Source organism: Leptonotus elevatus, chromosome 10, assembly GCF_054856555.1.
Source record: "Leptonotus elevatus isolate MCC_2025b chromosome 10, RoL_Lele_1.0, whole genome shotgun sequence".
NCBI classification, from domain to species: Eukaryota; Metazoa; Chordata; class Actinopteri; order Syngnathiformes; family Syngnathidae; genus Leptonotus; species Leptonotus elevatus.
Genome location: NC_141248.1, coordinates 23522460 through 23547276, shown reverse-complemented (window position 1 = coordinate 23547276; position 24817 = coordinate 23522460). Strand labels below are relative to the sequence as shown.

The window sequence follows — 24817 nt, the reverse complement described above, 5'->3', positions numbered from 1 at the left end:
GAAAGCCCAACTCGAGTTTAAAACCCTAATCCTAGTTTAAAACTACTTTGAAACCCTACTAGTACTAACCTTCTTGCTCGTAGGGCATAGAGACACCACGCTCTACCCTCTTTTATAAAACCCTATTTTCAAAATACAGGGTGTCCATAAAGTCTCTTTACCATTTCAAAAATGTATAAAAAAAAAATGCAATTGATTGGATATTTTATTCAGATGTGTTCTATTGTATTCAGCATTTATTAAAGTTTTTTTTTTTACCTCTTTTAACACACTTCTACATGGGCACCATTAGTTAGCATTAGCACATCAAGACGGTACTCGATGTCTTGCCATGTTCGCTGTAGCTTAGCCTCATCAGTTGTGGCAATGGCGTCGCCTCTTTGACAAACAGGATCCCTGAAACACACAAATGCAGTGTGATAAAAAAAAACAATACAATAGAACAAATCTGAATAAAATATCCAATCAATTGCATTTTTAACACATTTTTTAAAATGGTAAAGAGACTTTATGGACACCCTGTATAATACAATTTTAAAACCCTACTTTGAAACCCTAACCCAAGTTTTAAACCCTCTTTTCAAAACATACTATAATTTTAAAACCCTACTTTGAAACCCTAACCCTAGTTCGAAACCCTTCTCTGAAAGCCCAACTCGAGTTTGAAACCCTAATCCTAGTTTTAAATTCTACTTTGAAACCCTACTACTACTAACCTTCTTGCTCGTAGGGCATAGAGACACCACGCTCTACCCTCTTTTATAAAACCCTATTTTCAAAATATAATACAATTTTAAAACCTTACTTTGAAACCCAAACTCGAGTGTAAAATCCTACTTTGAAACCCTAACCCTAGTTTAAAACCCTACTTTCAAAATGTGCTACCATTTTAAAACCCTACTTTAAAACCCTAACCCTAGTTCGAAACCCTTCTCTGAAAGCCCAACTCGAGTTTGAAACCCTAATCCTAGTTTTAAATTATACGTTGAAACCCTACTACTACTAATCTTCTTGCTCGTAGGGCATAGAGACACCTCACTCTACCCTACTTTCAAAATATAATACAATTTTAAAACCTTACTTTGAAACCCAAACTCAAGTGTAAAATCCTACTTTGAAACTCTAACCCTAGTTTAAAACCCTACTTTCAAAACGTGCTACCATTTTAAAACCCTAACCCTAGTTCGAAAACCTTCTCTGAAAGCCCAACTCGAGTTTGAAACCCTAACCCTAGTTTAAAACCCTACTCTGAAAGCCCAACTCGAGTTTGAAACCCTAATCCTAGTTTTAAATTCTACTTTGAAACCCTACTACTACTAATCTTCTTGCTCGTAGGGCATAGAGACACCACGCTCTACCCTCTTTTATAAAACCCTATTTTCAAAATATAATACAATTTTAAAACCTTACTTTGAAACCCAAACTCAAGTGTAAAATCCTACTTTGAAACCCTACTACTACTAATCTTCTTGCTCGTAGGGCATAGAGACACCACGCGCTACCCTCTTTTATAAAACCCTATTTTCAAAATATAATACAATTTTAAAACCTTACTTTGAAACCCAAACTCAAGTGTAAAATCCTACTTTGAAACCCTAACCCTAGTTTAAAACCCTACTTTCAAAACGTGTTACCATTTTAAAACCCTAACCCTAGTTCGAAACCCTTCTCTGAAAGCCCAACTCGAGTTTGAAACCCTAACCCTAGTTTAAAACCCTACTTTCAAAACGTGCTACCATTTTAAAACCCTACTTTAAAACCCTAACCCTAGTTCGAAACCCTTCTCTGAAAGCCCAACTCGAGTTTGAAACCCTAACTCTAGTTTAAAACCCTATTTTGAAACCCTTACCCTAGTTTAAAACCCTACTCTGAAAGCCCAGCTCGAGTTTGAAACCCTAATCCTAGTTTTAAATTCTACTTTGAAACCCTACTACTACTAACCCTCTTGCTCGTAGGGCACAGAGACACCACGGACAGCACGCTCTCCCCCTCACCAGTACCTCGGCCTTCTCTCGACTCATGTCCAACCGGCGCAGGTCTGCCCATCTGGTCTTGGGTCTTGCTCAAGGGCGCTTCCAGCCAGACTGACGGGGCTGGAAGTTGGAAGATCTGATGGGCCATGGAGGCTTTTCATGACGCCGATACTGCTTTGCCGACATGCCAGGTGAGGTCTGCAGCCGCCATTCTTCTTGTCGTCCTTCTTGTCGTCCTGGATAAATAAATAAAAAATAATGAAAAACGTGATTCATATCAACCCTTACATTTGAGATGGCGCTTTTGTGGTGTGTGTGATGTGAACCTAATAAAGTGTCTCATATGTGCACTGCAAGAGGACCTCCCCCAGGGAAAACCTCCATCTTCTTCAAGTCATTTATATTTTATTTACGACGCTCGCCTTATATCGTGATCAAATATTCACAACATCGTTGTCGTGTGGGGCTCAAGGAGAAGTCACTGACGCCATGACAGCGGAAGTAAGGTTTAAAGCCAGACTTAAGATTTCAAAGTAGGGTTTCAAACAAGGTTTATGGTTTAAAATTGTAGTTTCATGTCAGTTAGTGTGGCAGAGTAGGGTTTGAAGTTAGCCTTAGCATTTTCAAATGATGGTTTTTGGGGTTTCAAGCCTGGATTAGGGTTTTGAAGTAGGGTTTGAAGTTAGCCTTAGCATTTTCAAATGATGGTTTTCGGGGTTTCAAGCCTGGGTTAGGGTTTTGAAGTAGGGTTTGAAGTTAGCCTTAGCATTTTCAAATGATGGTTTTCGGGGTTTCAAGCCTGGGTTAGGGTTTTGAAGTAGGGTTTGAAGTTAGCCTTAGCATTTTCAAATGATGGTTTTCGGGGTTTCAAGCCTGGGTTAGGGTTTTGAAGTAGGGTTTGAAGTTAGCCTTAGCATTTTCAAATGATGGTTTTCGGGGTTTCAAGCCTGGGTTAGGGTTTTGAAGTAGGGTTTGAAGTTAGCCTTAGCATTTTCAAATGATGGTTTTCGGGGTTTCAAGCCTGGGTTAGGGTTTTGAAGTAGGGTTTGAAGTTAGCCTTAGCATTTTCAAATGATGGTTTTTGGGGTTTCAAGCCTGGGTTAGGGTTTTGAAGTAGGGTTTGAAGTCGTAGTTAGTGCTTCAAGATAAGGTTTATATGGTCTCAAGACAGGGTTAGGATGTCAAGGTATGGTTTCAAGACAGCGATTGGATTTGAAATGACTGGGTTAGGGTTTTGAAGTAGGATTTAAAGGTATAGTTAGGGTTTCAAAGTATGGTTCGAAGCCAGGTTTATGGTTTCAAATGAGGGTTTTAAGCTAATTATAGGGTTTCAAATCATAGATTTGTGACTGCAATATTGTTGTAAAGTTTGAACCCATTAAGGTAAGGTTGTTTTTTTTTTTAAGCCAGGTTTTAAATGAAGGTCTCAAATTAGGGTTTGAAATAATGTTTTCAAGGCAGGGTTAGGGTTACAAAGTTGGGTTCGAAGACGTTTGGAAAAGTGTCAATGAATGAATGTGCCTGCTGGGTATTTCCTCTGCAGCGCGACCTCCAAGCCAACCAACGACCTTCTCCTCGCAGCAGTATAAGTGATACGAGTGAGAGGACCCAAGAGGACCTTGCGCAGCGCTAACACTTTCTTTTTATGTCTCGCAGTGAATCAGGACACTTTGATGCCAGCGCTTCTCACAATATTCACAACACACACACACACACACACACCAAAAAAATCAAAGTAAATTGGCATCGGGGTCTCCCTTCAAGCTGTCACTTCCTCCTGGTTGCAGTTGGACGGCACCCAAACAACATTTGGGAGGTCCACGGCGCGGCCGGAGCTTTGCGGCGGCCGTGATGTCACTTGACAAGACACGCCTACAACGCGGGGCCTCAAAAAAAGCGTCTCAAAGGATGAAACAAAATCAAATCAGATCTTTATCACAGAGTGGCTTACGACTCACTTACGCAATAATCCAATGAGAAAACACAGTTAGTTAGTTACAGTATGCAAAGGTTGAACAAATACAATAATTTGCATTTAGTGCAAAACAAAAAAACATTACACAGTTAGTTAGTTAGTTAGTTAGTTAGTAAATTTAATCAGATCTTTACCAAAAGGGAGTTAGTTAGTAAGTTAGTTAGTGCCAGACAAAATAGATTGCACGTAGCACTGTGCAATCTATTTTAGTTAGTTGGTTATGTCAAGACAAAACTCATTGCACAATTGCAGTGCTACAGTGAGTAAATGAGATCGTTAGTTAGCAAGGTCTATGTTGCATGGTTAATTAGTTGGTTAGTTAGTTAATGTCTAATAGAGAACACAGTGCTACACAGTTAGTAGGTAAGTGGGTTATTTAGTTGGGTGCTGTTGTCAGTATAGCCATACCAAGGGAAAAGACATTGCTTCTCAGTTAGTTTGTTTGGTAAGTTAGTAGGTTGGTTTGTTAGTTTTTTCTACCACACCCAAAAAAAGTAGAATTATGCAGGTGTTTGTACATCAAAAAGAGAAACGAAGATCACGAAATAAACATTTTGACGGATGGGTGTTCCCACGCCATGTCAACATGCTCATTTTAAAGCCTTTCGCCATGTCTCGCATGTTGTTTACACGGCATCCGTCAGACCAAAGTCGAGCATGAAAAACAACACGACTCACGCAGGCTCATTAAGATGGATTTCTCCACTTAATCTAAATAAATGGACCGGCGGGGGAGCAGTTAAGAGCTGAAGTTCTTCAAAAGCCGCTGGGAATCAATGCATGCGGGGACACTTGCCATTTTTTTTATTCAAAACGCACTCGCGCCCGGGCGGCTTGTGATAAAAATCAGGCCAGGATGTTTGGCGGCGGACAGATTCGGACGCTGGGGCTAAGCGTGGAAAATGATGGGATGCGTTACGCGTTGGCAACAGTGCAGCACAAACCTCAGTACAGTTTAGGATGGAGTAAATGTCAGAAAGAGTGCCAAATAGAATATCATGCATCTTGACTGCCAGAAGCAGGAGACAGACAGGAAAAAAATAACATTGATAGAATTCATCAACATTTGAATTGCATTATTGAAGTGCGGTTGTCTAATTCAACATGTGCACAATCTTACAGTAGCTGACAGTTGATGGTACTTGGTGAAAAAAAGACAAGTTTAAGAAGCTCTCTTTCTCTATGTTGCCAATTTTCCCGTATGACGAGCGGGTCTGGAAAATAATTCCCACGATGAAGCGTGGACGACTGCATAGTGCACAGCTTGATTGTTGCTCCCTTCAGAGGCTCAGCCATGCTTGTAAAGTCCAAATTGCAACATCGTCACTCACGGTCAATGAGAGCACGTTTACAATCAAGTCGTCAGAAGAAAAACAATCCAGGGGCCAATGAAGAAGAGATCAATTTGCCAGCGTAACATTTGATTTGATGCGCACGCGCACACGTGGGAATTTAAAGGCAAATGGGATCGTGAAATCTAACAGGACGGATGGAACTCATAAAAGAAGCGTGAACAAAGAGAGAGCGCCAGCGAGAAATAACGCGGCATCGCAATACGGCCAACAGAAGAAGGATTAACATTTGCTCTGACACACGTAGACGATGATGTCGCTTGCCTGGAGAACTGCTTGTTCGTTAGCTACCAATAGTTGGAGTTTGGGACCTAGATTAGGTAATTCATTAGTTAATTAGTTTGTTGCAAGGACAAACTGCATACTTTTGGGATGGATGAATCTGTGGTCACTTTTAAATGATACAGTCCGCTTGCAGTGGGGCCAAGGGAGAGCAGCGACCCACCACATTCAACAATTGTAGAACAAAAATGTTAATTTATTGCCATTTACTGGAACAGAGTGCGACGGTATCGTGATTTCAAAAAATAAATACAAAGATGGCCATAATCATTCTGCCTTGCTGGAGCTGTACTAAGTGACATATTAGTTAGTTAGTTAAGTTCGTTAGAATACATTTCCTTCATTCATTAGTCAATTTGGCAGTTAGTGAGCTATCTTAAGGTTAGTTACAATCGTTAGTTACTGTTAGAGTAGTCAATATTAAGTATTGTACTCTTTGCGTGTTCAATTAACTGAATGGTGAGATCCTGGTGAAGAAGTCCCTTTGCAAAGGTAAATAATTATCAGAAGCTTCTGATGACAAAAGGCTGATGACACTGAAGCCGTGTTCTATCAGGTTGTCTGTCTCGTCCAACGTGGGGCATCAATACTTATTCAAAAGTGGGAGAATACGAAAAGTCTCCTCCCATCAGCCCACAGTACATTTGTTTACCACTCAGTGAATACAAGAGAATCTGTTCCCATGGGTATAAATCAGATTAGAGAAAAGCAATAATAATAAGCCTGTGACTCCCCTCTTCCGACCGGCAGAGACCGGCCCTAGACAAAAAACTCTCTAAAGATATCAAATGGAACAAACCTGTTGCCCTTCTTCTGAGAGTGAGACAGATAATACAATTCTATTCATTAAGCCATACTGCTATAACTAAATCCAAAACGGCTAAAATATAAATTAAAACTAAAAAATAATGTTAATAACTCATCATTACTTAGTTTAAGGAAGAATATTTCCTTTGTTGATTAGTCGCTTTTGTCAGTTAGTGAGCTAGCTGAAAGTTAGTTCAAGGGAAACAATTTTGCTGGTTAGTTGCTTTTCCAAGTTAGTGAACTAGCTGAGAGCTAGTTACAAAAGTTAGAAGTAAAAATAAATGATCTTTTTTTGGGTTAGTTGATTATGTCAGGTAGTGAGCTAGCTTAAACTTAAGTTACAGTAGTTAATTAAGACAATGGAGAACAGTTGATCTATTACGCAATTTAACACATTGCACATGGATACACAGTTGGTTAGCGAGTTAGTTGGGTCACAAGAATGACATGCGTGCGTGTTGTTTGTTTGTTGCACCTGAACTGTAGTGTTGCATTTGAAGTGCACATCACAGCACATGCCCGGCCAAAGCTTTGTCCAAATCTGGGCAAGCGGCCCAAAGCAAGAGAAATATTGGAGCTGGCACCGCTCTTCCGCTGTGTCACACTTTAGTGGAGATGTTACTGCCTGGAACTCTATTTGATTTGAGTTGCGCTTTCCTTGACTGTTTGCAAAATTTCCACACTAGACATGTTTCGCCTTGTAGATCTCCTCCAACGTGTCATCTGTCATTCGCGTATGTCGTTTGTTGTCCAGACAGACGCCTCCAAAATGGTCATTCGTGTTTCACGTCCTCCATTCACAAATAGTCCATTGTGTTGTTTCTTTGCCATCACTTTGGTGTCCTAACAAATAAATAAAACACACGCACTCGCAGTTAGCAAGTATAAAAATCACCATAAAAATGTATCGATCCTATAAAGCACATCACCTAATATCCAAAAATTACTTTAAAATTTCACAAAGCTTTCATTTAATATTAACATTAAAATGCTTTGGGAGTGAGTCCCTGCTGAACCAAAAATAAAAATCAATAGTCAACAGGGGTGTAACAAAAAACAATTTGAATTGGAAAGTCAACAAAAATAAAAAGAGTGAATCTAATTGAACCGAATGAAATCGTTCCACTTTTAAATATATGGATACGTATCAAATCGTATTTTATTGAAGAGATGAACAGCATTAATAGTCAATATTAAAATTTACATTATTTTATTTATTAAGTGTCATTATTTGGGGGGGGGGCCTATATTTGCATCACTATGCATTTGTAAAATAACTGTTTTAAAAGAAATATTACAATTAACATTACACATGTGTAGTCATTCCCTGCTGCACAAAAGGATACTTGATGTACTGAAATCTACATTATTTATTCAAAATCTCGGTATTTGTGTGTGTGTGTGTGGGCACAACATTTCAATTAATGTCACAGGCTGACATTTGTACTGTTAGAATATCAAGGGTATACTTTACTACTGTAAGGATAGCGCACATCAATGCAACGCACATGTATAACGCGCATGTTTGATCTTTGCCGCAGATAATCAAGCTGCAGTCTGCAATCTTCATTTTCGCTTCATCTCAAGGTCGGCGAACGGAGCGTCAGGAACTCCTCGGTGACCTCGTCGCGCACGCGCGTCCACATTTCCACATTCCCAGCACGGCCAATTCATTTGCACGCTTTGTAGTGTGACCACGCTGAATTATACATTCGCATCAGCGCCACGTCGCCCGGTTCGGTCCTCGCCGTACACCGACTCGACTAATTAAAAGCACTTGTCCGTTATAGCTTTGACAACTTAAGAGCACGGAGGTTTAATATTATTTTTGTGGGGTTTATTTGAATTGAATCACATATTTTGTCTCCTCTGATTTGCATAAAAATCTGTTCTCATGTAAATATGAATTTCTGAGGTCGGCATGCAACAATCCTGCTGCAAAACAGGACAAAGGAAACAGACGGGTTCCGATTATTTAATTTGGATTAGTTGGGATTGTGGGTCAAAAGTTGAAATGTTGAGATTTACAAACAACCGATGATGTCATCTGTCTTCAAATCTTTCACAGCATTTTTTACATGCTGTGAGCTCCGCCTCCATTAGTGCTGAGTGGCCGATACAGCACAACAGGCGCCAAGAGGCGAAATTTCATAAATTAGACATTTTGTCTGCACACCTGCCCCCAAGTGAGCGCAATCAAAGCACAGCCAAGACCAACGACGAGCTCTTTTGGGTCCGATTGACCGACGTGATACTTTACTTTTCACTAGACTGTCAATTAAGTTGTTTTGATTCAAAGCAATGCACCGGACCGCTTTGTGAGTTCTGCTGGGTGAAAAGAAAAACGAGCCGTGGATTATATACACAATGGCAATTAAGAACCATGCTGATTTTGAACACACTCCTCAAAAAAAGACCAAAGCAGCAGAAACCATGTTTATTTTCAACAAAGTCAAGAACCTTGCTGATTTTTCTTGACAACAATAAATCAATGGCATCTTAATAATAAGGAGTACATGCATATTTGTTGAGTGAATTTCATCAAATGTTTGTGGATTACTCCTGCATGTTGATCAACTGATGTTCATCTTAAAAAAAAAAAGACCAACAAAAGGTGGCCCAGATCCAATTAAAAGTCAGGACATCGTCTTCACCCACTGAATTTCTCCAAACTTTTCTGCATTACTGTTGAAGGTCAGTCAAAGACGCAAAAGTGACAGAGAAAGATGAGCTTAAAAAACAAATGAATACAATTCTTGGCAGAGCCCCACTGCTCCACGGTCATATGGTGTTCCACAGGGTTCTATTTCGAGGCCCCTGCTGTTTTCATTGTATTTGCTGCCTTCTTGAACTTCAATGAAAAGAAAACAGAAGCTAGGGTGTTTGGTCCCAATTGGCACTTGCACGTCCCACCCTGCTGACCTATCGAAAGCCAACACTCTCAAACTTGGATTTTAAATTGGGCCAGCAAATTGATGTCATTCTTAAATCCAGTTTTTTTTTTTTTTGGTCTTAGGCAGCTGGATAAGGTAAAGTCTCTCGATTCTTTTGTTTTCTTAAAATGGTCTCACCCAACCTTACCTCTCTAAGCTCCTTCACCGCCTTAGGTCAGCAAACTTTTCCCACAAGCTCTTTAATGAAAATGGTCATCGTTTGTGTTATTGTTCCCGATTATTAGTTCTTTCTACTCGTATGCTTCTTAGCATGTTGAACGGTAGCAAAAAGACAAGCAAAGAATGAACCGGCACACGACGCCATTGGCCACCTGTGCGACTTCTCCCACTGGTCATTGTGGGATCGTTATCAGCGAGGGCGATTTCATTAAGCCGTCATCTGATCATCCATTGAGGGAGCAAATTAAACAACCTGCCGCCACCCCCCGTTATCATTGCCAACAAGCCTTTTGAGACCGACGTGGCCTTCCTTGCACCTTCAGCCCTCTCAAGACTCCTGGTGAGCCACTCTTTGTGTGTGATGATAATGACGCCGTGTCAAAACACAGCCTCTTCCTCGGAGTTGCCTTGTGGATTTACAGCACACTGGAGAATTGATCACCTGGCACGCACGCTGGCTTTGCATTATTCACTGAGCACGTGGCCAAAAGAATGAAAGAAAGACGGGAAAAAGGTTTGTGAACGTGGACGCCGTCGTGCAGTCGCAACCCATAAGAAGCGTGCGGTTAATCCGGGATTTCACAGCTGTGGTTCACATCGGGTTCACTTGGAGGGTTCGTAAGAGAGATACACTCACTGGTTCCGTTTGTTACAACAAACAAATGCTTGCTTCTCTTATTGGAAGTTCAAGTATACAGCGGCACAACCTTGATGTGTTGTACAATTACTGATAAGTGATTAGCCAGTAATTCATAACAGCCATCTGCATAATAGAAATGAAAAGCATTATAGCGTTGAGCTAGCTGCTAGCGGAAGGCAATGTTGTGAGGTTGTTTTAAATACACGTTGCCTAACATCCAGGTAGTATATTTCAGACATACAGATATAAATGAAGGGTTGGTCAAAATCCTCAGTAAGCAGTAATATAGTTCTTCACAGAGGATACAGAATATACGTCTGTGAGTATTTTTATATAAAAGCTTATATACACGCTTCGACTTCATTCCGCCGGCCCTTTTTCTTTTCGTGTACAATTGTATGTGAAAATTGAACGTTGTAAATTGTCCGAAAGGAAAAATGAACAAATAAAAACAGAACAAACAATATTATCTGCCTACATATGTTGTTCAAACATTTGTTTCTTAAAACGTTTTGACAGATACCACCTTTACCTTATCAGTGACATTTGCCATTATGTTTAGCATTAAGCTAGCCGACTTTAATGCATTTGAATTAGATTTAGGACTGAGGATAAACACCAAAAATGTGCTACTATTTACTCATGTTTCACTTTTCTCCACAACACTGTTGTTTTTTTTATAGTATAAAACAGTAAATCATTCATGTATTTATCTGCATGTTCTTACTGCCTTTTAAAATGAAATACTAATCATTTTTACCCCAAAAAAATATTATTTCAAATTGTGTTACACAATCCAGGAATCCATTAGTTTTATTTAAAGTGCACCATTATGTCGTAAATGTTGAAATCAACCGAGTCGCGTGCATTCAATATTGTGCGAGCTGTGGCTCATCCTTGGCAAAAACAACTGATTTCAAATTCATTCATCTCTCTTAGCTTCACTTTTTTGTTTACATTAATTTCGATTTTTGGCATCCCCCTAGCATCCACGGCGCCCTCGGCATCTGCTTAATTTGCCTAATGGGCAAGCAGGCCCCTGCTTGTAAGTCAAAGCAAAAACAATCATCCAAAGTCGGGTCACTCGTATTGCTCCTCCTCCTCGCCTGTCATTCATAATAACCCGCCATTGAGCATAGAATAGAATAGAAACAAACTGCAACTTGGGAAAAAAAAACATTGTCAGTCTGTCTGCTTGCTTCTTCATAGGCCAGCCATGCGACAGGAAAGTTCTGGCCCGGTTCAAATAGTTCTTATGTGAGTAACCCCCGCATGGTCACGAGTCTCATGACCCTGTCACAGCATGACGGCCATCAGAAGTGACGTTCCACTTTCATCAACGGCGACCATTCGTACAATCTCATCTTGTTGGTCCTTCGCAAGGCTTGCGTGTGGAGTCCAAAGCTTGCGTCAGTGTCGTACCTGCTGTCCAGAGATGTTTTTTTTTTTTTTAAATATAATTGGCTGCTCTTGTAAGCGCTATTCATGCATTAACAGGCCGCTGTCCCCAAATGCGTGACACAGTAACCTTTTCCGCACGCCGGCTAAATGGCAACGGGATTAAAAAAAAGAGAAGCAACGAGGCCACGGTTGCCGCATTTATAAAGACTTCTGGCTTAAAGGGGAGGCACAATAAATCACATTTTCTTCCCAGCCTATCATTTATCGTTCTAAATTAGTCGGCTTATTAGCACTGACCAAGATTAAATTCTGTCTTGAAACCCTCATTTGATGAAAACCCGACCTGAAACCTGAACCTATCTTGAAATCCTTCATTAAAAGCTTAACCCTGCTTTGACAACCCTCATTTGAACCCCCAACCTAACCCTCCCGTGAAACCCTGAAACTGAAACCATAAATCTGGCTCGAAACCCTAATTTTAAATCCAAAAACTATGACCTGAGAGGGAGCGGGAAGGCTCCGCTGCTGTTGGAGCTGTCATGGCGGACTAAAATCATGACAAATCTAAGCAGCTCTTTTCATTCAGGGTGTTCGATGCCTGCTGTTCGCGTATTTATGATTGAAGCACGTCCTGCCAGACCATCGCCTGCGAATCCACTTAGACTGAGCAGGTACTAAGGTTTTAGATCGTCTTTACTAACCTAACCCTGTCGTCTTGTGACATAAAAAATGAAACTCTATTCCAAACACCAAATGTGTCCAACTGTCTTGAAAGACAACTTTTAAAGCCTTACCCGTTTGAAACCGTAATTCTGACCAATTTAAAACTCCCAAGCCTGGATTTAAACCTTATTTCAAAAGCCTTAACAGCCTTGTTTGAAATCCGCACTTGAAACCCTACCCTTGGCCTGAAAAGCGTGACTCTTTTTTTTCCTTTTCTGTCTTTGAAATGGGATTTTGTGTAACATGACAAGCAAGAATCATCTGGCGTCCATCATCCGGACTAAAAATGACAAGTTGACATCTTTTTCCGTCTTAACAACTTGCAGACTTTGGCTCCCAAGTGGAGACAAGTACCAGCTTGTTCACCGCTTGTGTGTGTGTGTTTGGGCCGAAGTATGTGACACGCAAGCTGTGGACATTTTTTTGCCAGGGCCTACCAGCTCCACTTGATGGGAGGCACTTCATGTTTTAATACATCAGAAGAACCCTTTTAAGCAATGAATATTTGAACACGAATGGTGCATCCACAAAATGTAGATGACATAATTATTACTCACACTCATTTATTCTTTAGTGTCTGCACAAATTGTATAATTATTTACATTGTAATTATTTACATAAGAGTTTGTGCATACGTGCAAAGTACATGCTCTTAATATATGTTTCATTTTTCATCATACATTTTTCACTATCCTAACCCAACAAGAAAGTGTTGGAAGCAAACAACAAAATAACCACATACTGTATTTTTTGTTATTAAAATTACCATTCAAGGGTGGCACAAAACTACTGAACAAGAAACCAACATTATGTTTTTGTACAGGTTCCCCCCCCCAAAAAAATCAAGTCACTCAAAATTGTAATATTATTGAGGTACTATATTTGTCCTGTATATCATGCCAAATCTGCAAAAAAAGAAAGAAAGAATTATTAGGCCTAATTGTAGTATAGGAAGATCAAGCGTATGTGCAACTAAGGCATATCTGCCATCTAGTGGTGATTAGTGATGTTACAACTTAAAACGCCATTTGATCCCTGCATATTCATAATTAGACACCCTCGGATTTGCGTATTCGCTGATTCTCCCCCCCACAAAAACAAAAAACAACTTTTTTCCAGGAATTATTTTCCACCTCCCCCATTATTCATGGGAAAACATATACTAAATGTGTATAAGTGTTTTGTTTTTTAAGAATATTTTTGAGGGGAAACAAAAACTTCTTTGGTCGAGAGTTATTGGTTGCCCATCCCTGATTTACATTGTTACTATAAGTAAGATTATCAATTTTTCCATAATTGTAAAGTAACCCAATTTCATCTCCAATGCAGGAGACATTGCGGGAGGCCATTGAGCTCGATGGATAATGACACTAATCCTCAAAGAATAATGAAAGTGGTCGTTAAGCATCGACACTGCAGGGCGGGAAAATAGTCTGACATCATTGGCCAACGGGTGGCGACCTTGATTCGATCCCCCTCGGAGACGTTGATCACGCACCTTCTCCATCCTGCATGTAACGTTTAATGTTGGAATGTGAGGGAAACACCGGTGCCGGTTAAGTTGGCGGCCCCTCGGGGAGGACAGAAGCTCGCTTCTCTCCAACTGCGCCGCCTAAATAATTGAACACACGAAAGACGGAGTGAAAATCAATTGCATTTCCGCGGCCTCATACTCCGTCTGGTTTGTGGCGCTGCTTTATAAAGCGCTCTTTGTTTCCCCCAACAAGCATGATGAAGAGCCGATGTTATTCGAGTCCAAATCATTCCCGAGGCATCGAGACAGTATCTTCCTTGTACACAACAATCAATACTTCACAATGTGTTCGCACTTGGCCACTGCAACAGATTGGCACTAAAGCAAAAGTTGTAAAAAGTTTAACTCTGGCTTGAAACCATACCCCTCGGCTTTAGATCCTAATTTAAGTCAGTATTTCAAGCTAGGTTTGAATTTGTGGCTTTCAGACCACAGATAGTGTTTCAAGCCGGGATTTAGGACTTTCATTTAGGGTTTCCAGCCAAGATTTGTGTTTCTTATTAGGCTAGGGTTAGAGTTTTTAAATAGGGTTATGAAGACAGTGGTTAGCATTTCACAGAATAGGGTTTCATGGTTTCAAACATGTTGTGGGTTTCGAATAAGCACAAGTTAAGGTTTCAAATTAGGGTTTCAAGTCAGGGTTAGAGTTCCAAATAAAAGTCAGAGTTTCAAAATGCTAACCATGGCTTGAAACCTTAATTTGGTTTGAATTTAGGGTTTCAAGCCAAGTGTTTAAATTGCCTACACTGGCTTGAAATCTTAATTTGAAACCCTACCCTTGTTATAAAACTTTACCTAGCCTTGAAACTATAGTGAAATTCTAAACCTGGCTTAAAACTCTACTGCTGGCCTTACTAGAAAATCGAACTCGTTTGAAACCATAACCCTTGCTTGCAACCCTTTGAAGCGCTAAACCCTGGCTTGGAATCTTAATTTGAAACGCAAATGCTTGCTTAAAACCCTAACAAAGCATCAAAACTGTACTGAAACTTGAAAACCTAACTCTTGTTCGGAAACCCCGGTCCTTGCTTGAAAATATGTTATCAATTGTGATGCACACAGCACCGACATTTATGATCAAACTCACACATGAACTATCACTCGAAGGGCCTGTAACCAAAACCTTAACTTCCGACAACGCAAAAACTATTTACCAAGCAGCAACAGCTCAAAGCTTGAAAATCTTGTAAAAGGGGAAACACGGCCATCTGGTGGGGCACTGCCCCCCTTTCACAATGACAAAAATACTGACTAAAAAAACAAACAAACCATTTCTTGACTCTCAGACTGACCATCCTGGAAACTTTGTGGTCGCAAAATGTCGCTGGAAGAAAGCCAAACATTTCCTAACAACAACAATAATAATAATCCTGTTGAAAAGGTTGCTGTGCGTGTAGAGATGAAAGCCGCGCACTCAGACCGAGCAGCCGACATGCAAAATACTGCAGGCTGGTCTTTTGGCACTCTGTCTGCTCTCTTTGCATGTACATTCCCCACTCAAGATTCATGGATACACACATTTTGCTAGATTACTCAATTTGTTATAGTGCCAAAGCTGAACGTCTGATTTATGAACAGTCAAGAGGCTGCGAGAGCCCATTAACCAGCACGAGCGTGGCGGGGCGAGATGTTCACCATATACATCAAAATACAAGATAATAACACTCTGCAATATATCGCCTTTGTGTCAAGAAGTTTCTTGCGGTATGATAATTTAACTCCACGCTATATTTGTCTCGTACGTGGATATTAATATGTCACTTTTTGACAAATATGTCAAAATGTGATGACAGTGAGAGTGAATGTTGATAGAATGACAAACTACAACAGGTGACAAGGTGGTCAGGAGTCAGGAAAAAATGTTAGCAAGGAAACTATCAGGATTGTTTAAGTTTTACTTCATAAAATGGTAATGGTAATTACATTCGTAGGTTATAGGTCAGTGACCTGCTGATACACAGTTTGGATGATTGATGGTAGTAAGGTTTTGCATATTCATTTTCCAGCACTTTTAAGATGGGACGCAGAAAGGGTTTGGGAGCATGCACCATTTTTGGATTTACGATTTGGAATTGTAAGCTTGTTATCATAAAAACAAACAAAAAACTAGTAATCAAAGAAAGCTGAATCCATAAGTTTCTTCATTATTCTCTATCGTTATGACAACATCCAGAACTGTCAGTTCCACCTGAAAGAAATTAACTTCATTAGAATTCAGAAATAGTAGGTAGGGTTCTTGATCTGAAAAAGATCCAAGTTACTGCAACTCTGGTTTGAAAGTTGAACTTGAAACCCCACTTTTAAAGCCTAAACCTGTTTTAAGACCCTAATTTGAAACAATAACCCTTTATTGAAATCCCAACCCTGCCATGAAATTAATTTGACACCCTAGGCCTGGCTTGAAACCCTACTTTCAAACCTTGTTTTTTTCTTTCTTGCAATCCTAACCCTGTCTTGAAACCCTAAACCATGCCTGACAACTTAAAATCCTTGCAAATGGAACTGGCTTGATATCCGAAATTAAAATGCTAATCCTTGCCTTACAATTTTACAAACCTATTTTGAAACCCTAAACCTGCGCTGAAACTCTACCAGTAATTTAAAACTCTAAATGATGTTTTATGTTTGAAGCCTGGACTTGAAACCACAACTACTGTTTAAGGCTCTAACCCAGGTTTGAGACCCTAACTTGAAAGCATAGCCCTAACCCTCAAACATTAACTTCTTTGAAACTCTAACCTCTTCCCGAAACCTTACTTAGAATCCCTAACCCTGCAACAGAGCTGGCTAATTTGAAACCAGAACCCATCCTTGAAACCCTAATCTGAAACTCCAAACTTGCCCCGTTAAAACTTCTGGTTAAAAAATAACCCAATATTGCTCAAAAATTAGACCGACCTGTTACTTGGGTCAAATTTTATTTTATTATTATTATTATTAATACAAAAAATTGAAAAAAAGAAAGTTGGGTTGAATTGACCCAAGTAGCGAGGCGGTCCAATTTTTGACCCAATTTTGGGTTATTTGACCCAGCAGTTTTACGAGTGTCATAAATGTATTATTTGAAGAAATATTGTGAGAAATAACATGACAATTTTTTTGACACCCTAATACTGTTGTTCATGTATTATTTTTGACACGTTGAACTATTTTTTTTTTTTTAACATTTGCAAGACAGTTGAACGTGTTACCGAGACTTTTGTACATAAAGTTAGAAAATATTCTCTTTATCTGTTAATTGCTGCAACGGATTGCGTTCGACTTTAAAGACTCCGGATGTCAGCCGAGCTCTACTTGAGTTTACTGAACGTTCTCGGAGCATAATTCCATTTCGCAAAGACACCAAAAGGCAGCGAGGCGTGGACTCATTCGGGAGATCATCGCAGATGTTGCAGATGCCAGCGTTCTCATCTCGACGCCGGCGTGTAGTCATTTCAGCGATTTGACAGGTACATCCCCTTTCGACAGAGGCAGCCTATTACAAAACGTGTGTGTGTCTCTCACATGCGAGCTGAGCTGTGACAGCTTCACTTGGCAATGCTGGCACACACTGGCTTTCAGTCAACTGAATTACGCTGAGTGTGCAAATGACGCTAAAGCAATTGTGAGGGAGATGGATCAGATCCTTAGAAAATGCAGATGCATGGCAAATGAAGCTGAATCTTGTGGAAAACTTCATTCATTTCAGTAGTTCACTCCAAATATGAAACTCATTTTAGGTTACACATTTGCAAAGACAGAGAATGAAATATTTCAATTTGAAGCTAACAGATTCCACGGGTTATTACACCGTGAGTGTAAATGCTAATCATTAGCCCACTTATGGTGTTTTTCATTATGTGTTAGCATTAAGCAAGCAGAGACATTCCAAAGTAAAAGTTGCTGACATAAAATACGCAACTTGTTTGATTTTTAGTTTTAGTTTGACAATAAACTTCAACTGGGAGAGTTTCAAACAGTTTGGCGCCTCTTTTGAAGAATTGTTCACTAGCTGACAAACTGCTGCTTACGGCATCAAGAAGTGGCTTAAGATGAGCTTGCTGCCACCAGCGTCATGTGCAACTGGGAGTTCAGTTCCTTGCTCAAGGACACTTTGACATGGTCACAACTTTTAGGTTTGGAGTCGATCACGCTACCCCACGAATCACGAGGGAAATGAGGAAACAGTTAACACGATTCAAGGGGGCACCGTGAGGTCTGACGAAGGAAGCCCTGGCTTAGTGCATTAGAAAATATAGATAAGTGGCCCAGACCGCTCAGAGGAGGGGGAAGGTTGGCCTATTACGGAACAAATGGCTCGGAGAGCAGAACAAGCTTCCCAGGAGTGAATTTGGAGGAATTAATGCATTCCAATTCTCAGTGATGAGTGTGAGTTCCACTGGCAGACATCCTCCCCCCTCTGCAAAAGACGGCAGCCTGAGGTGCTGCGTGCATGACATTTGGACGCCTAAAAAAGATCTACGGCGGAGTGGAGTGGAGACGGGGATGGGGGGGGAGGACGTCGGTGACTTGTCAGCGTGACAGGAAGACGTTGGCGCACAGCTAATTGGGGAGGGTAAAAACATGAGACCGATGGGGAAATTCTGGTCAAAATTGGACGGATGGATTGATCATGTATCAATGGACGGACGATAGATGAATTTTAGAGGGATTATATTTTTAACTGATAGTATAGGCCTATATGAAAGGCCGCTGAATGTTGATGGATGATGACAACAGCTGATTGGATAAATGCTGGATGCATGATGGGATGATTATCACCGGATTGGTTGATGAGCAGGTGAATAGTGAATAGTGAATGTATAGATACATTTTAGAGAGATCCTTTGATTGATTGACGACGGATGACAAATGAGTAGATTGGACAGTGGATGATTGTGAATCACTTAAGGGAAGAATGGCTGAAATACAGATTGCTAATGATAAACAGATGATTGCATGCATGTATGTCGACGGGATGCTCATGGCTGGGTGGATGGATTGGACGGATGTTGAAAAGATGACTAGAAATACAATAGCCGAACATCTAAAAGTCACACATAGTTCACACATTGGCTGCTATCTGATTGTGTGTCTGTGGTAATCATTTATTATCATATCATTGATCTTACATGAATGACATCAATTATCTCCATGGCGGGCTCTAATAAAAGAGCGTTAACACATTAGTTCAACGGCTCTCACCTCTCCGAGATGTTAACGGATCTCCAAATTCATCAACTTAAAGATCCTATGAATATTAAATATTCTAGTAAGGTGCCGCATACGACGAGCCATATGGGTAAATTATGAGACATGAGCCCATTAGCCCCGCGGGAGGTCCTGCTAAATGGTCCGTGGGCCTCATCTGGATCGCCATTTAGAAAGACGATGCTAATGCTAATGGCTCACAACAAAGCCCAACGGAGAGCGGCACATATAGTAAGTAGCCTCCATTACAGACTGTTGTGCGGCTGCATAATTCTAGTACGCAGCATGAGCTGCATGCAGGGGGCGCTATTGACATTACATCCAGAATAATGCAATCAATAATGAGCAAACCAACAATTTGTATTTATTTATTTATTTTAACCCCTGCTTTGGGATATGGGATTTTGGCTTGTGCAGCTCTCATTTCTCAACTGATTATCTTCAAACATCCATCTAACCATCTAGCAACCCACCCTGATTTTGTGGGTAGCTACCTAGCTACCGAGTTAGCAAACTAGCTACCCACCTACCTATCTATTCTCAAAGAGAAGAAACCACTTTAAACACTTTAGATTGGTGAATAATTTTGTCAAAAATAAAAGGATTCGCAATGAGCAATAGTTGAGACTTTTTTTGTTTTGTTTTTTTAAACTTTAATGTTACCAAATTGTGACTTATTGGGTTAGTATAGTTCTGTATATTTACAGATTATTCTAGATATCAGTAATCTAGTAAACCTCCCGACCTCTAGCGTGGTGACGTGATTTCCTCCTTATCAACCAGCACATCCCGCCCATTACTCGTAACACAACACAACACAATCTGTGCAGAAGGCGTGCGCCTGGCGTGATATACACCTTCACATTAGGCGCTGATCAGAATTGGCTCGCTTGTGTTGAAGTATGGCATTGTGGTGACAGGCCCCCTCCCTCCCATGGAGATCATTTACACAGCCACGAGTGGAGGTCTGACAGTAAATTGCGCAAGCACAAAGTCACCAGCACAAAGTGCAGCGGAGGCAGAACGCAGAGGGGGGTGGGGGGGATGTGGGGCGTTGGGGGGGGGGGGGGGGGGTGACTTATCTCTTATCTGAGGCTGCGTTTACACTGCGGGTCTTTTAATGCCTCAATTCCCATTTAGTGCCTGATTTCTTTTGATGGTCTATTTACTTTTACTTTCAAGTCAGCCATGTCCACATTGCTCTTTAAGCAGTCAGGGTTCGTCCCATTTTGGTGTTGCCATCACTTCTTGAGAAAACGGAGGATTACTGCAACTGTCCTGACTTTGTGGTTATTACGAGCCGCTGCAAACCTTGCATGTTTGCAGCTAGATTCGCTAAAAAAAAAAAACTTGAATCCAAATGCAATAATCTTCAGAGTTTCTCAGCACTCTGCATCTGGTGGGTTGCCAGGTTTACGCACACAAAAAGATTTCTTTCAAAAGCAAAGCGAAAAAGCAGATTTTCAAAAGTAAACAGTAGACTTGTCAAGTCACGCCACTCAAGTCGAGGCCCACGAAGAACAAATCGAAATCTAGTCGAGTCTTTCACAAGTTTTCGGCAAGTAGCAATTTAAATGTGACAAGTCATGGGAGTAGCGCGTTCAAAACATCTGCCACAATGTAGAACTAATCTACAATGCTGCTCTTGCAGTTGCTGCCATTAGAGAGTACAGTCGTCAGTGGCATCTGTATTATATATTCATGAGAACGAATGAGAATGATATAATTTGAGTACATTTAATCAATGGATGCCTGTTTGCGGCAACCATGCAACCCCAAATCCATGCTGTGCTCTCCTTACAGCGGCTCAGGCTGAGGTTGTTTTTTCTCCTCTCCCCCCCCCCCCCCTTATGTTTTTATTTTTATCTGTGAAAACAGGGCGCTGTAAAAGACTACTGCCACAAGCAGAAGTGGGATAGATAATGGAATGGGAATGGCTAAATTGTTATCAAAGTGACCAGAGTACAGGTGTACGTAAAGAAGTGTCCCCCTTTTTGGAGTAGTGATACAAAAAGTTTGCCTGTGTACAAAAAAAACACGCTTTACTTGCTCTTGTGTATGCTCGCACGGGCGGCGCGAGGACCCAACAGCAGATTGCTTGATTAAAAGTAGAGTAACTTCTCAGGGAACGGTAATGCACTGACAATCCCGCGCTGTTTACTTCAATCGGGGAAGGTTTGTAATTAAACTGTGCCTGGGCTGACTGCAGAGTGGATGTTTGGACATCTGTTCGCTTCCTTCACTATGCCGCCGGCGCACAACTTCAGAGTGGAGAGTTAACGTTTCGAGGAATATTGATTTGTAAAGAACTCAACCAGGAGTCTTACACAGGAAATGAATGTGTCTCGTAAAAGTTAACAAGAATTCTCCGAATTTTCCAACGCTGTTACATTATTATGGTTTCATCTGATGAGACTTTGGGACAGGTAATGATGATTGAAATGAATTACTTTTTATGTGGGAAAGTTGTTTTTTTTTTAGGAGCCATAAATGCTTGAATGTGCAACTTTATTTGGATCTTCACCAGAATATAATGACTTCTTCCTTGGCCAGGGCAGCCAACACTTTGCAAAGCCTCGTGGGTAAGAAGAAAATCAGAACACCTCTTGCTCATGTCTTGGCAACAAAATGCTCGCCAAGATGTGCTAGTCGCCAGTTTGCATGAACTCCTCATTTGAAAGGTTAACTTAAAACCCTACCTCTGACTTGAAACCAACCTTATCTCAAAACCGAAATTGAAAGATCAACCTCGTTTCAAATGGAATCCCTTGCTTTAAAAAACTCATTTGAAAACCCTAATCTTGCCCTGAAAACCCAATCTGCTTAACCTTGGCTTTTAAAGTTTATATTGAACCCTAACCATGGCTTGAAGCCCTATTTTGAAACCCTTGCATATAATTTCTAATACTACCTTTCATATAGAAATCCTCTGCAATGCGTGCGTGTCGAGTAGTAGTATTCCCCAAAAGCATAATTTTCTAATTATTCACTGAAATCAATTATGTAAACACTGGACACATAAAAGTGTATTGGAGCATAAATGAGCAATAATTCTAGGATTATACTTCATCCATCCATTGACCGTCCTGCAGATAAACACGAGCAGCAAGCTGCTGCTTTGCGGGCCGCGCATGACGCGACGTCATGGTGAGCTTGCCTTCATCTGGCCCAGCAGGGGGCCGGTGGGGGTCCGCACTGGCGGAGCACGTTGTCCGAGCACCACCACTTATCTCCTCACCCAGAGTGTTTGGCATCCGCCTGGGTTCGGCCTCCACGTGCGATTCATCGGCGTTCTTTTGTGCGCACGGCAGCTAATACCTGAGCTACGGGGCCAAAGCTCGGGAGCATCTTATCGCACTCAAGCAAGCTCCTGGCCCACCAATGGAGGCCGCTCTTGTTGGGGGGGGCGCAGGGCTCGCCAGCCTTATCTAAGCGGACGCAGCACTCCTGCTATCCCCCTGGAAGTCGGCGCAAGCCTCCCAGATTAGCATTCCGACCGCAGCCCCCCCACCCCCCCCCCCCACAATCCATCTCCCCGCCCCTCCCAAAACGCCCTCGGATATACATCATTACTGTGATTATTGCTGTTTATCGGGCTGATGAGCACAGAGGCAAGCATCGGGGGCCGCTGCGCGCAGGGGCAGCTTTGTTCTGGTCCTATGTTTGTTTGGTTCACGGCTTTGTCACGGAGGTAACGAGGATGCCTATCAAGCGTGTGCTAACAGGCCTCTGGGGGCCAAGGGAGGGGGACGCGGGGGTGGTCCAGAGGAGTGCTTTCATTCCAACAGGAGGATTTTGAAGCAGGATCACATTTACAACATCCTCGATCCGGTTTAGTCTTTTAGCTTTTTTGCACAATGTGACACGACATAAGCCTCACAGCTCTTTGTTTTTGAACACATGAACTGTACGTTCTTGTGACTCAATCCCCCTACCATCATAAAGAGAGCCTTTAATCTCCCGGAGACCTGCTACACAACGAGCAACCACAGCCAGTTGCGCTTTAAAGCATACATACCCTTGGGGTATGCAAACTTATGAACACAACTGTAAATGTACAAAAGCTACCGTAAACGCCGCTGAATGACACAAATGCTATGAATTATCACAGAAATTCACACGCCACATCTCTACTCAGGTCAACTTCAACCTCTGAAAATATCGAAACAATTTTGCGTTTACATGTACCCCGCCTACTGCCCGAAGCCAGCTGGGATAGGCTCCAGCAACCCCTGCGACCCTTGTGAGGACAAGCGGTACAGAAAATGGATGGATGGATGGATTTTGCATTTAATGGAAATTAAGATTTTGTCTCACCATACATTGTGCTCATAAATTTAAACTTTCAAGCATAACTGGAAATATAAGGAGGGTAAACAAAAACCCATATGAATGTATAGAACACCCGGGGTCAGAGTGCGCAAGGGTCAATCGTTTAGTCGGGGCAGATGGCGATTATTTGTAGTCAATGAGGTTGAATGACCAAATATCAGCACCGCCAATCAGTCTATCCCGAGATAAAACCCTAATTTTCGGCTGGCTTGGTACCCTCATTTAAAACCACCCCCTTATTTTGAAACCTAAATTTGGAACCCTAACTCCTGTTTGCAACCCTGATTTGGAACTCTGACACTGGAACGAAACCCTACTCTGTTAAATAGTAGCCTGTATTCCAATAGAGGCCATTGCTCAACATGATTGAATATTATTGTCGTGCCCCTTACTAGCTGCGCGCTTACCCATTCACACAATAATAATAAAAACTTTACGAGAAATAATGTAATGCTGCAGATTAAGGCGTCTTTATGCGCTTACACAATGTTTTAGAGGTGAACTGTTCAATTAAAGCAGGCTGCTGTTGTTTCATCCTAAACCAACAGCGGGGCATCTGTTGGTCTACGAGTACAAACAGGCATCTTAATTAATTCAAAAGGGGCTTTAAGCAAGGAATTATTCAAATCAAACTCGGTGCGAGAAATTGAGTTGGAATGTGTTTGAAATACGGGAAGTCAAACAGTGGAAGGGGAGAAAAGGCGTTTAATTAAATCCCTGTCGTCGTCGTTAGCGTACGCCCCGGTCACAGCTTACATGTGACGTGCTAAAAAGCTGACAAGCACTTTTATTCCAAAGTTATTAACTTTTTAAGCACCCAATTACATCTGCTGTTGTGCCAGCACCCAGCTTAGAATCTTCCCTGGCAACTTTGGCTCATGGGGGGAATCATTGTCGCCGCCCCTCGAGTGCGCCCAGTCAAGCCCTAATGTTCCGACTCTTTTTACCAACTCCCTGCTACTATACAATTTAAAAAGAAAAAAAAGAGGGGGGGGGGAACACATGACAGTTGGTGTTTCAAGAAGACTAAACCACTGGTTGAGCAGATGCTCCAGTTTGCACTTGGCTGCAGTACCGTTTGTTTGTATTTGCTGCCTTCAGTCTCCTTACCATGGCCGAGCGAGCGAGGCAGCCGAGCCGAAGTGGTACTTCGGAACTGGAAAAGAGTGTCAAAGGACTGCATTAGATTCGTTTGGCCCTTGGAAGCCTGTTTTCCATTGAGACCTGAAGACTTCAATGCATGTGTTACAGGTCCATGTGTTCCACAGTAACAAAAAGGAAACCTGCATGTGCAGGGAGAAAGTAGAAACGAATCGCACGATGTGCGGTGCTCTCTCCCCAGATTACGCCTCAAGGTGTTTTATTAAAACGCACCACATACAGTATAATCTCTTTCTACAGTCTTCTAGGTGCTTTCACAAATTCACCACTTACAGTATTTTACAATCTTCAAAAGAATTACAATATTAATTTCCCAAAACAAATGAAAATGTGT

At 41.3% G+C, this 24817-nt stretch overlaps 1 protein-coding gene across 1 annotated transcript in view; it reads right to left on the bottom strand.

The window, feature by feature from the left end:
• Window positions 1–218: 218 nt before the first annotated feature.
• The window catches only part of LOC147167674 (uncharacterized), a 25205-nt gene continuing 606 nt past the window's right edge, over window positions 219–24817 (bottom strand). The window contains exons 2-5 of the mRNA XM_086088079.1: window positions 24433–24478; window positions 13765–13878; window positions 2001–2209; window positions 219–396 (exon numbers count right to left, since the gene is read on the bottom strand). Of these exons, the coding sequence (XP_085944205.1) occupies window positions 2018–2209; window positions 13765–13878; window positions 24433–24435 (309 nt within the window). The 5' untranslated portion in view covers window positions 24436–24478 and the 3' untranslated portion in view covers window positions 219–396; window positions 2001–2017. The remainder of the gene's footprint in view (window positions 397–2000; window positions 2210–13764; window positions 13879–24432; window positions 24479–24817) is intronic.